Source organism: Schistocerca americana, chromosome 7 (genome assembly GCF_021461395.2).
Source record: "Schistocerca americana isolate TAMUIC-IGC-003095 chromosome 7, iqSchAmer2.1, whole genome shotgun sequence".
NCBI classification, from domain to species: domain Eukaryota; kingdom Metazoa; phylum Arthropoda; class Insecta; order Orthoptera; family Acrididae; genus Schistocerca; species Schistocerca americana.
In genome coordinates this window covers 84,665,337-84,679,394 of record NC_060125.1, presented here as the reverse complement: position 1 = coordinate 84,679,394, position 14,058 = coordinate 84,665,337, and the positions used below count along the sequence as shown (strand labels likewise).

At 38.0% G+C, this 14,058-nt stretch overlaps 1 protein-coding gene across 5 annotated transcripts in view; it reads left to right on the top strand.

The window, feature by feature from the left end:
* Positions 1–14,058, top strand: part of LOC124622562 (homeodomain-interacting protein kinase 2-like) — a 210,431-nt gene that overhangs the window by 173,940 nt on the left and 22,433 nt on the right. For all 5 annotated transcript variants that reach the window (XM_047148304.1, XM_047148306.1, XM_047148305.1 and 2 more), the window contains one exon: positions 2,962–3,310. In XM_047148304.1, the coding sequence (XP_047004260.1) occupies positions 2,962–3,310 (349 nt within the window). The remainder of the gene's footprint in view (positions 1–2,961; positions 3,311–14,058) is intronic.

Genomic DNA, 14,058 nt, shown 5'->3' with positions numbered 1-14,058 from the left:
ATCCTAAAAAAGGTGCTGCTCCAACACCTATGACCACTGGTATATTACCGCTCATGGCAGTGCCTCCCCTCCTTATATTTCCTGCTATTAACCCAGCCAGTTTACCCTTCCCTTTCCTGTTGAGGTGTAGGCCATGTCTAGCATAATCCCACCTACCGAGAGAATCAACAGGAACCAAACCAATATGTGACCCTGCACCCGACCCAAGTAGCCGTTCCATCTCCAAATTAACTCTCCCAACAGAAGAGTTTAAATGAGGTTGGTCATGGCATCCCAGAACAGACATAAACTCAACACTGGTATATTGCTTTGCTGATGCATGCAATCTTTGCCAGGTCACACTCTATATTGTACCCGGGATCTCTGTCAGTATTATTGCCAGGCCCACCCACAATAACCATGGTGCCTTCCTTGGAAAATCTTTACAGAGTGAACATATATCCTCTGCCACCTTACCCAGACCAGCACTAGGTTTAAAAAAAATTGTGACCTGGTATTCTGATCCTAACTGTTCCTGCAAAAGTTGGCCTACCCCTCTGGAATATGAACTACTTAACAACAAAACTTTCTTTCTCTTTGCTGACTTCCCTACAGTCTTATTCAATTTTCTACTGAAAGTTTGTTGTGCCCTCTCTACACCTACCTGTGTCAGAGGCTTATCAGTTTCGAACCGAAGCAACGGGTCAAACTTATTCTTCACATTCACCACAGTGCTGTCAGACAAAGTTTTAGGTCTGTTCCTACTGTTACCTGTTGCCACTTCCCACCTCTCTTTACCCTTCTCTCTCCTTAACCTGTTCCGGTCTTTCCTAGCCTGCTCAAACTGTGCCTGAAAGGCAGCAATTTTCCCTGTGTATCTTCTACAACAAAGGGAAAGGTAATAAAGTTAATGAAGTCCAAGCCCTGTGCTCTGTATATATCAGTCTTTGAATATACTGCATTTGTTTCAGTTGTGTGGTGGTTTCTCAGTAATGTTTGATTTAGTAAGACATCAAAATGTCGTGCCCGTACCGCCTGTGACATCAACGTTCTTCATGTGTGGATTTTTGTCCTCTTTCTGAATAATGTTTCACTTTTCTTCGTTAGTGAACTGCCACACTATCCTCTTATTTATAGCATATCTTGTACACTCTCCAACTCAAAAAAGAAAATCACGCACTGAGAGTTAATCAAGCACCTAAGTCACACTATACCGTACATGAATAAACAAAGACCAGTGACCGAGCTACATGTGGTTTATCAATTTTTTGGCTGCTAAAACATCGCTCCTGCCTCCAATTGGCAGTTGTCAAAAGGTCACAGGTCATTGGAGCTACTGCCAATGTTTATGAACTACAGTACTATATTGTGCTTCCTTGTGAAGCAGGGAGGGAGAATGTATAAACGATTAATGTTAATATGCATTTAATGCATTTGGGATTGGTACTTCCAAAAATGAACGTGCTAATGACGATTCGGTAATAGGCTCTAATTCTATTCCTGAAAGGGATCATGATGCAGAAAGTGAAATGAGTGACAAACAGCTACACAGCGAAGATAATGTTGTTACTCCTATCAAAAACATGAGTTCACTCACTGAGACCAATCAAGAGTCTCTATCAACAAGCGTGGTTGGTTCCTGCCCCTCTTCCAATGAATCATCACCTTTGTTATTTGTCAAGAGATGGGTATCTAAATGGCTCAAAAATGTTTCTACCAAAATGTCTGTAACAGATCTCACAATACAGAAAAACCCCATTTTTATGCTCCCTCACTTTACATTTTCCCACTTTTAACGTTCATTTATGTCAGTACCAAAAGAACTCATATTTCTGCAATATAATGCTTTCCCGCCATTAATGATTTCTTGTTAGAACACTTCCCGCATTTAAAGTTTTCTTTCACATTATCCTAATGTTTAAAAGTGATTTTTGTGCATATTTCTGCATAAATTATGTCATATTTGTGCTCAAAGTTAGCCTTGAAAGAAAGCAGAAAACATAGACTATACGCAAAGTTATTGATCGTATAACATAGCATTAGCGTGGTAAGGAAGATTTTCATTGTCGACATGTTAGGTCATGGCTGTCTGTATTATAGGTTTGCAGTGCTTGAAAGGGTGAGAAAGTATGCTGAGTCACTGCCTTAGTGATGATCATGGTCTGACGATAGTCAGCATATGATTGTTCGGATAAACTCATTCCAGAGTGGTTTGTTGGCCCGAGAGTGTTGGAAATTCCACTTGATGGCAACATACTGAGAGAGAAGGTGCTTCAATTTGCTGCAAAAATTGTGATCACCAACTTCACAGCATCAAATGGTAGGATCGGTGGATTTAAAACTCCTCATAACATTGTTTACAGCAAGCTGTGTGGTGCAAGTGGGGGGGACGCGCGTGCCCGCACCCGTGCGCACTGTGAACTTGTGTAATTACTAATGAGGATAGCGAGTGCAAAACTTAAATTTTTTGCATCATTAAGGAAACTGTGTACAGGATGATGAGGCAACCTCTTCCGCAATACTCCTCCAGCCTATGGAATTCTTGTCATAAGGGAATAAAGGAATCCAGAGGCACATTGCAGGGATTGTAATAGGTTGGAACAGCCCATATGTAAGTGTAGGAGATAAGAGAGATTCTTTGAAAACGGACAATATTTTTCTCACAAAACTCTCTTTTGAGTCAGTTACAAGAACTAGTATCTGAGGTACTGTGCAAAAAATTATACCGTCCACACCCACCCCCACCTGTATATAGCATGTAGTGACCAAAAAATGAAAGAGAATTTGGAGGTATACAGTTTTTTTCCTCTTGAAATGGGACAGTGTGGAGTTAGTATACACTGTCTCGTAAAGCATATACAAAACCTCATTTGGGCCAGCACATTCAATACATATGTTTCAGCTAAGTTTGCAGTAAAATTTTGTTACAGTTGTGTTGTACATTCAATCAATGCTATTACAACTGTTGGGATCTGCCAACAGCTGCTGTACATAAGGAGTTCGTCCAGCCTCCAGCTGCTCATTCGACGGCATCATTGTCTAGTCGTGGTGGAGGTGGAAGTGGGGCTTCAAATAGTGAACAGCAATTGAAGGGTTGGGCTACAACTGCCGCTACTGCCCCGCATCCGCAGCAGGGATACCGACACCTGTCTCCTCAGCCTGCAGCATCAGTGTCCCACAGGCTTTCACCATTGGCGGCGGCTGCTGGTCAGCCGCTCTACCATCAGCCCGAACTGTACCGCCGCCCCGCAGTATATGTGACAGCTGCCCAACCGGCAGCAGCTGCTGCATATTTACCTGCTGGCCACCAGGTGGCGCCCTTCACCACAGGGTGAGTGGTGTACAATGTTCTGTTCTGTGCTGTTTCATAATATTATTACAGTAATTGGTAGTGACATTAGAAGTATTCTATCTCGTTTTTATTAGTTGTGTTGGTAGTTGATCAGTTGCTAGTTACTTCAAAGCTTTCATTTTTTGTAGTAATTTAGTTACTATAAATGCTATCTAATTATAAGTGCACTTGTGGACAACAGATTTCCAATATCAGAAAGGAATCCTCATTGTGTTGCAGAAGAGACAGTATGATTTACATTACCATATAAAAACCACTTAAAAATTAAGGAGAAATTTTTAAAAAAATACAAAATTTCTATGAGGGCACAATAATAAATTATGCAAGTACTGAGAATGGGCATGTAGCCTGATGTCGGTAAGGCCAAAATAAAATGTCAGTCATCAACTTCAGAACACGTTTTTTCCCTGCAAGTGCCAAATGGTCCTATCTCTCATTTTCTGATCAGAGACATGTGTAACATGGAATTGATGAGCTGGGAAATAAAATGAGGTGTGATAAAAAAAAAGTGGTCAATTATTTTACTAAAAACAAAGTAATAAGCTTACATGGAATTTGATTTAATCTTCTTCAAGCTAATGTCCTTGGCTAGCAGTGGACTTATCCCAACATTGAATCCATTACTGGAAGCATTTATGGAAGGCGTCTTTTGGAAGGGCATTCAATGTCCCTGTTGTTGCCCTCCCAATGTGAGGAATTGAGTCCAAATGTTTTCCTTTAACCATGGTTTTACTTTTTGAGGAGAGCAGAAGTCACATGGTGAGTAAGACAGATGTGGACATATGGGAAACACTTTTTCCAGCCAAAACCTGTCAAATCAAAAGCAAGACGGGACACAATGTGTTGTGATGAAGAAGGAAGCCATTGACCAATTTTTCTTCTCTCTTTCCTCATACATTGTTTCGCAGTATTCTGTTGGAACAAACTCTGATTGCACTGTGCCCTCAGTATCAAATAAAATAATGAGCTTTACTTTGATATTCAATTTTGACTGACATGCCTTTTTAAAGTGTGGAGGTTCACTGGTTTTCCATTGGTAACTCTGAATTTTTGTCTCAGGGTCATGCACACAGATTCTAGTTTCCTTTCCAGTTAAAATTTTTGACACAAAATCTGGATCTGAATGAAGACAATTCTTCAATTCTGTGCAAGCTTATACTTGATTTTCCTTCTGTTCGTCACTCAAAAGTCAGGGCACAAATTTTGCACTCTTTTATTTCATTTGCAAATTATCAGCTAAAATAAAACTTCTTGGCGGATTAAAACTGTGTGCCAGACAAAGGCTCAAACTTTCACAGGCAAGTGTTGTACCAACTGAGCTACCAAAGCACATCTTACAACCCCTACTCACAGCTTTACTTCTGCCAGTACCTCATCTCCGACCCTCCAAACTAGAACACTTGCCTGCAAAAGGCTATGGTTCTGAGTTCGGATCTTGGTCCATTGCGCAGTTTTAATCAGCCAGGAGGTTTCATATCAGCTCGCACTCTGCTGCGTAGTGAAAATTTCATTCTGGTGTCTTAAAATACTTTGCTTGGAGCTGAAGGAGATGCTGAGCTCTTCAGGAAGCTCTCAGATAGTTGTTCACTTGTTGAAAAAACAATTTTTGCCATTATTTTCATGTTTTCTTCTGTTTCTGAAGTTACTGGACATCCTGAGTGTTGCTGGTCTTCTATAGATTCCCTTCCACACGTAAATAGCTTGTAACACTTGTAAAGAGTCTTCAGATTTGCAGCATTGGGGCCATACACCAATTTCAACTTTTTACGAGTTTCTTCAGTACATTTTTGCAACTTGAAACAGAACTTATGTCCACGCATAAGTCAATGTCCATTATGCGCAACAGACCCAATGAACGCCCATCTCACTATGGTCTCTGGATGCTGACTGACAAGTCAGAATGTGTCCTAGCCTATATGCGATTGCAGTCTTTCTCGGCGTATTCCACTGATGAATTCTTCTCGGGTTATCAGCTGAGTGGTTCCGACAAGATGACACCACCACTTGGCTGACAACCCGAGAAGAATTCATCAGTTTCCTACCCCCCCCCCCCCTCTCTCTCTCTCTCTCTCTCTCTCTCTCTCTCTCTCTCTCTCTCTCTCTCTCTCTCTCTCTCTCTCTCTCTCTCTCTCTCTCTCTGGTTTTTTTAAGCAGCATGACTGCCTTGACAGTCTGGACAGTAAGTAACTGAATATTTTTTATATTTATTGATAGATCCAAGATAACTAAAGCAAATGTATTTGTACTCAATACAGACTGCAGTTTCAGTTTCAACAAAAAGATATATGGGAGAACACACAACCACATATACCATTTAAGTATGGCAATCAAAACTCTACGTAACAAATTATGGAAACTCGTGGATGGAACCCTGTATAAAGGAAAGGAAAGGCGATCATTTACTTGTAACAGACTGATGCATGGTACATAGAAACACGTAACAGGAAAGAGGTATTCATACTAGCCATATTTACAAATTAATTTGCGGTGTGTCTGTTTATAAGACTCATTCCATACAATTATGGTTTACTGTGTAAAATTATCAATGGAACATGAAACTAATTAGCTAACTGATGTGTAACTGTCATTCTGATGAAACAGTGCCAGGTCATATTGTTGTGTGCAACTTCATACACAATTGTAAGGAGAGGTGGGATGCAGAGTTGTGTGGCAACTGTTATAGGAAAGCTGGACAGGAGCAGAAATAATTAACAAACAAGTTAACACACTAAACAGAAGATTTACATAAGTTTTATTTTTTTTTCAAGTGTGTGTAGACTCATTACAAATAATGTAGCTCTCAATGTCAACAAGGTTGAGGCTCCTCGATCTAAGGCACAAACAGTGATGTAGGAACCGCGACTGGGCACTGTCTGTGTAGCGTCGTGTAGCTAAGACGCTACAGGTGTGAGTGGGCTGTGTGGCTGCTACCAGCCATCCTGTATCACTGTGGCAAAGGGAGGCATGTCTCAGTGGGCATGCTCCATTGGGTCCACCGGATCTCCCATGATCGCTTTCTGCATCTGACATAAACTTGCAATTCCATTGTCAACTTTGATGCCCTTGGGATGGTATCAAGACGTGATATCACACGTGATTTTGAGAAATCTCAAATATTCCACAACACATCTTAAACTGCTGCTCCTTTCATTATTTCTTACAAACTTCAGCGTAAGATCAGTTAGCTAATTAACTTAATGCAGCAATAATGGCCTCATGTTACTATGTCTTTGTCTCCCGGTTGAGTAACATAGCATGGTCTTTGATTGAAGCAACCAGGTAGATAATACACTGAAATGTGTAAAACATGTCTGGTTCAAATTTGCCTAGCACATGGTTGGGGAGGGAGTGGCACCTGATTTTGTGATATGTTTGGTTCAGCTATAAATCGGAAATATGTTCGCTTATACAACATTTGATCTTCTGTATCAGTTCGTTTCTCCCATAATTTTTGTATAGTGTCCCAGACTTTTATCTGAAGTATATTTTTTATTATTTGTTTTCAAATCTCCCATAAATGAAATAAAATATATGTAGATTCCAATTCAGAATCAGTATAAATTGAATTATTATGGATGTAGTGTACCATTCTTTGTTTGCTTGTTACATCACTTGTGAAATGGATGCATATATGTTAAAATTTTGCATCCTGCTTTTTCATTAGGCATGACTTTGTATAGGAGATGAGAAAAAAACTTTTTCTTATTTTAGTTTTTAAAATTAACAACAGTATTGTTCTGCTTAATGTAGAGTCCATGGTAGTGTGTTGTAATTTTGTTCTCTGGTTGCTTCTATCTTCTGCTTTTTGTTATTCTTGAATCACTGTGTTTTTTTTTCTATTCTTCTCCTTTGATAATGTCTTGCAGCAGATATTTGCTTCTCAGGATGTATCAAATTCACTGAAAGAACATTCCCGTGCATCACTGCCATAAGCAATCTTCATCCCTTCCCCAGCTCTCATAATCACCTCTCCTTATGAGATCTGACCAGTTTAGTTTCCCTTTTTTTCCATTTCCATAACTAATAATTTTCCACAAGTCTTTTTTTTCCTTCTTTTTGCACCAACCTTCTAATCATGTTTTCATTGTTCCATCTGCTTTTGTCAAAAGTACTATTGATACATCCAATAGTGTTATGCTCCTTCGCTCTTTACTTAATTGTGCACAATCTCAAACTTTGTCCTGTTTTAAGATGTTTGTAACTGTATTTGTCTATTAAGTTTTTCTAGTTCCCACAAATGTTTCAGACCATTTAAGTTTTGTCTGCCTTTTTTTTCCCCACCAGCCTTCTAATCATGTTGTGATTTGAATCAGTCGCAGAACCAGATAGCTTCTTCAAATCTGTCACTCCTTTGCCAACATTTTTGATGAGAGTAAGGTTTGCCTGATATCAACAAATGGCTGTGGCTTTTTCCATGTCTACAAATTGATCTTCCTCTTCACAAATGAAGTACAGGTTATTTCTAACTTTTTGTCAATAGAACATGATAAACACCCTTATTCTGGCAATCTGTTGGCCCTCAAAGCTCTCTGCTTGTTTTTTTCCCATAACACATTAATTGGTATCTTACATAATAATAATGGTATTAATAATAATAATAAGAATAATAATAATAATAATAATAATAATAATAACTTATCTGAAACCTAAAGATCAAGCAGACACAGCAAACCCAGCAAAATATAACCCCATAACATGCCTACCAACAATATACAAAATACTAACTTCAGTCATTACACTGCAATTAATGACACATGCAACACAGAACAAAATTATAAATGAAGAACAAAAAGGCTGTTGCAAAGGAGCACGAGGATGTAAAGAGCAACTAATAATAGATGCAGAGGTGACATATCAAGCTAAAACTAAACAAAGGTCGCTACACCACACGTACATTGATTACCGAAAAGCTTTTGATAGTGTACCCCACTCATGGTTACTACTAATATTGGAAATATACAAAGTAGATCCTAAATTGATACAGTTCCTAAACATAGTAATGAAAAATTGGAAAACCACACTTAATACCCAAACAAATTCAAATAATATCACATCACATCCAATACAGATTAAGCGTGGAATATACCAAGGCGACTCATTAAGTCCTTTCTGGTTCTGCCTTGTTCTGAACCCACTATCCAACATGCTAAATAATACAAATTATTTATATAATATTACTGGAACATACGAACACAAAATCACACATTTGCTATACATGGATGAGCTAAAACTACTGGCAGCAACAAATCAACAACTCAACCAATTACTAAAGGTAACAGAAGTATTCAGCAATGATATAAATATGGCTTTTGGAACAGACAAATGTAAGAAAAATAGCTTAGTCAAGGGAAAACACACTAAACAAGAAGATTACATATTGGATAACCACAGCGACTGCATAGAAGTGATGGAAAAAACAGATGCCTATAAATATCTAGGATACAGACAAAAAATAGGAATAGATAATACAGATATTAAAGAAGAACTAAAAGAAAAATATAGACAAAGACTAACAAAAATACTGAAAACATAATTGACAGCAAGAAACAGGACAAAAGCTGTAAATACTTATGCTATACCAATATTGACCTACTCATTTGGAGTGGTGAAATGGAGTAACACAGACCTAGAAGCACTCCATACACTTACACGATCACAATGCCACAAATATAGAATACATCACATACATTCAGCAACAGAAAGATTCACATTAAGCAGAAAGGAAGGAGGAAGGGGATTTATCGACATAAAAAACCTACATTATGGACAGGTAGACAATTTAAGAAAATTCTTTATAGAACGAGCAGAAACTAGCAAAATACACAAAGCAATCACTCATATAAATACATCGGCTACACCATTGCAATTTCATAAACACCTCTACAACCCTTTAGATCACATAACATCAACAGATACGAAGAAAGTAAATTGGAAAAAGAAAACACTACATGGCAAGCACCCGTATCATCTAGCACAGCCACACATCAATCAAGACGCATCCAACACATGGCTAAGAAAAGGCAATATAGACAGTGAGATGGAAGGATTCATGATTGCAATACAGGATCAAACAATAAACACCAGATATTACAGCAAGCATATCATTAAAGATCCCAATACCACAACAGATAAATGCAGACTTTGCAAACAACAAATAGAAACAGTAGATCACATAACAAGCGGATGTACAATACTAGCAAATACAGAATACCCCAGAAGACATGACAATGTAGCAAAAATAATACATCAACAACTTACCATACAACATAAACTAATAAAACAACACATTCCCACATACAAGTACGCGCCACAAAATGTACTGGAGAATGATGAATACAAATTATACTGGAACAGAACCATTATAACAGATAAAACAACACCACATAACAAACCTGACATCATACTCACCAATAAAAAGAAGAAATTAACACAACTAATCGAAATGGATATACAGCAAATACAGCAAATATACAGAAGAAAAAAGGAGAAAAAATTGAAAAATACATCCAACTGGCTGAGGAAGTCAAAGACATGTGGCATCAGGATAAAGTTGACATCATACCAATTATACTATCAACTACAGGAGTCATACCACACAATATCCACCATTACATCAACGCAATACAGCTACATCCAAACGTATATATACAACTACAGAAATCTGTAATTATTGATACATGTTCAAGTACCCGAAAGTTCCTAAATGCAATGTAACATATACCGTACAGTTAAAAGGAAGTCACGCTTGATCAAGGTCCGCGTCACTTTCCATTTTTAACCAGACATAACGTCTGAGACAAGAACGAGAAATAATAATAATAATTATAATAATAATAATAATAATAATAATCTCTCCTTTTAGTGTATTGTGTTCAGTCTTCTTCTCCTCCTCCTCTTGTGGTGGTGGTGGTGGTGGTGGTGGTGGTGGTTCCATAGACTACTGTTATCTTAGTTCAGTTTATCAATATCACTCATTCATTGACACACTGCACTTTGGTTAGGCAATTCACTAATGACTTTTGGCTGCCCCCGTCTTGTGCATAATGTGTTACCAGTCATTGGTCCAGTTTTCATGTAAAAATTTGTATACATTTTTTCAGCATTGGAATAATTCTTTGCTAATTAAAGGCTAACTGTTCTGCTTTTGGGAGAAGTAGCAATTACAATAACATCTCTCCTGTATGGCTTGTTTTTCTCCTTCCAAATGATCTTACAATGTATGTAAGTCATTTGCGCATGTGTATATCATGTGGGACTCACATCAGGAAATCCACTCCACACGTGACTCCCTAAATTAGCCTTATCATTAAAACTTCCTTCTTGATGACCTTGTATTCTCTGACTTATGCATCAGATCGCACAAGAAACTGTTACACTCAGCATTTGATCTGGCAAAGTAAACCTCTTGGGAACAGCTAGCAGGCGGCAACAGCATCACAGCTTTACTTGTATCTTAAGCCACTAGATGGCACTCCATTTGGTGACATTTGTGGCACTTCCCCAACCACAAGCAACCCCAAGTTGCTTTTCACTGGCTGACAACTGTGAAGTACTGCTGTTTCTGAGATAGTGTTGCTAGTGGATTGAGTCACCTTGCCTAGTGCTTGCAAGTAAATAAACTGTGGAAGTCCTGAACTATAAAATGTTCAGATTTCCCACCAAAGATGAGGAAACGTTGTGAAAGTAGATTTTGAATTCAGATGAATGAATTTATTAGTTATGAGTAAGAACTAATAAGAGCCCTAAGCATTCAGTACTGTCCAAATTTGAAAACTTACATATTGATACGATGCGACAACTGAGCTTCCTGCAGACCGAAACCATACAATACTTTTAAATGGAATCATTGCCACCATTTGACATTTATTTATTTCATTAGTTCAATTATGACTGTGGAGACATTTTTAAGTGCAAGATAATTGAAACCTATAAAACATATGGATACCAAAGTGCAAGACATAATGTGATATCTCAGAACAACACAATTTAAGGAGCAGTACTTAGCTGTGATCTTGCATTTGCGAATAGCTCCACAGTTGAAATCATGATTATGAAATAAATGAATAATAAAAACTTAACAGTCTAATGGCAGCAATGATTTCATTTCAAAAGTATGTTATGACCGTGGTCCCCAGTCAAGTAAAAATCATCATACTACAGCAAGTTCGCACACAAAACATCGAATTATGCTAGCGCTGAAGCAGAGAAGATGCAAGCTTCCTCTTGTGCTTCATTAAAAGACTGACAAATAGGTGAATGTGAGCAAACACTGGCAAATGTGTACCAAACACGACCGAATGTTTTCTTGTGCTTGCCCACCACTTATGCCATGCTCAAGTGAGCAATTAGTTAATGTTCTCTGTCATTCTTTTCTATTACTTGGTGTCCATTTCACAAGACTGTACACAGTAGTGAATGGAAGGGATCTTGACAGAATGAGAATTTTATACACAAATGCTTCCAAACATTAAGATCATGCACGCGTTAGTAAGTTGTTTCTTGCTGTGAAAAAGCTAAGTACTAAAGGGAGAACAACATTATTAACAGAATTTGTTTGACTTCCAAAGCAGATAATGTCAAGTATAAGAAGAGATTAGAAATTGTGTTTCTGAACGGTTTTGAAAAACATCAGAAGCACAGTGGATAGCGAGTGCACTATGAACCAAACATGACTGAATGTCGTTTGCTCACACCCGCCTACTTTTTTCGCTTGAGAGAATGCAGTTTGGCATGGTGTTCATTCATTTAGTAGTGTTAACCAAGATTAAGTTATCCTTGGAGTAGAAACAACATTCAGAGAATTGAAGGTCTGAAATATAATATAGAACAGTCTCTTGAACACTCGCTAAATTATGTAATGACCTGGAAATCAAAGTATTTAAATTAGTCCCTGAGAGCCTGAAATAAAGAGCCCTCTTTTCAAATACTTGAAAGATTTCTTTTTGTCAAGCTAACACTGCTTGAGCTACCAAAGTTATCAATGAAATATCTATGTACTTTGCATTTTCCTGAGGGACAGTTACAAAAGTGGTTTGAGAAGCCTGAAAAATTTCCGTGAAAGAATGGCACAATTTTTTTACTTCATGGTTGGTAAGCTTAATTATTCCAAGGCTCGCATAAAGAATTTCAATGATTTACGGCATACAGTTCATTATTGACAGCTGTCTGAATTGGGCAGTGTGACGACTGCGATTGACAGTGAAGAAAATAGAGTTTTGTGCTGTTGCTAAACTGCTTCATTTGAAAAGTTGGACTGCCGTACAACTCACAACAGAATTTGATGAAGTCCACGCAGACTCTGCACCATCTTTGAAGACAATTTACTTTTGGCTTAATGAATTTAAATGTGGTCAGGAAAGTACTGGAGACAAAGTGGACAACAGCCGTCCAATTGAGGTCACCACAAAGGATACCATTGACAAAATCTGTGATATGGTAATGCAAGACAGTCGAAATAAAAATTTGTGAGATTGCTGAGGCTAGGTACCTCAACTGAACAATGCATAATATCCTGTGCAGAGAGTTGGCTATGAAGAAGCTATGTTTGAGGTGGATGCCACATTCCTTACAGTTGATCAAAAGCACATCTGGTACAATGTTTCAACACAATGTGTGGCAATGTTTAATTGCAATCAGCAAGGCTTTTTGCACTGATTTGTGACTGTTGCTGAAACCTGAATCCCTCATTAAACACCAGTGACAGTCAAAACAATGGACAAAGGCTGGTGAAATTGCGCCGAGGAAGGCAAAAACAATTTCGTCTGCTGTTAAAAGTGATTGCTACTGTCTTTTGGAATTCCCAAAGAGTAGTCCTCATTGATTACTCGGAAAGAGGCAGAACCATTGCAGGGCACTATTATGCTTCATTGTTGAATCATTTGAAACTTGTATTGGCTGAAAAAATCAAGATTGGCATGTAAAAGAGTTCTTTTCCACAAGGATAATTCACCACCCCGCACATCAGTGATAACAATGGCAAAAGTGCATGAATTAGGCTTTGAATAGGTTCCTCGTCCACCCTACTCCTTAGGCTTAGCCCCAAATGACATCTTCCTGTTCCCTAACTTGAGACTTTGGCTTGCAGGGAAAAAATTTTTAATCAAATAAGAATCTTAAATCATTTTGCTACATGCAAATTATATTGCAGTTGTAATAGAGAATCTAAATGAGGTGAAGTCTGGATTGTAGGAACATCCATCCTTATCACTAGATTTGGGGCTCTGACATTCATGTATTCTCACATATAAAAATATAGGGGCTTTAACAGTATTTGGAAAGGGAGGAGGAAGCTGAAGAAGATAAGATGGGATGTATTATACTGCAAGAATAATTTCATTGAACATCATGCGAGAAGAATCTCATTGAACATCAGAAAACCTAAGTCAAGACAAGGCACATGGAGTAGGTGATATTCACTCTGAATTGCTGAAATCTTTGTGACAACATGACGTGACTAAAACTATTCCACCTGGTATCGAAGATAAATGAGATGATGAAATATCCTCAGACTTCAAGAAGAAAGTAATAATTCCAATGCCAAAGAAAGTAGGTGTGATTGTTACTGAACCATCAGTGTAATATGTTATTACAGAATGCTATCACGAATTATGAGGGTTTTTTATTTTTTTAAGTAAATAACATTTAGAAATAAAAACAATTACACTTTTGTTAGCTATTTTTATGTGAATGCCTGTACTTTATTCCACCTTTCTACATAGTTCCCACGC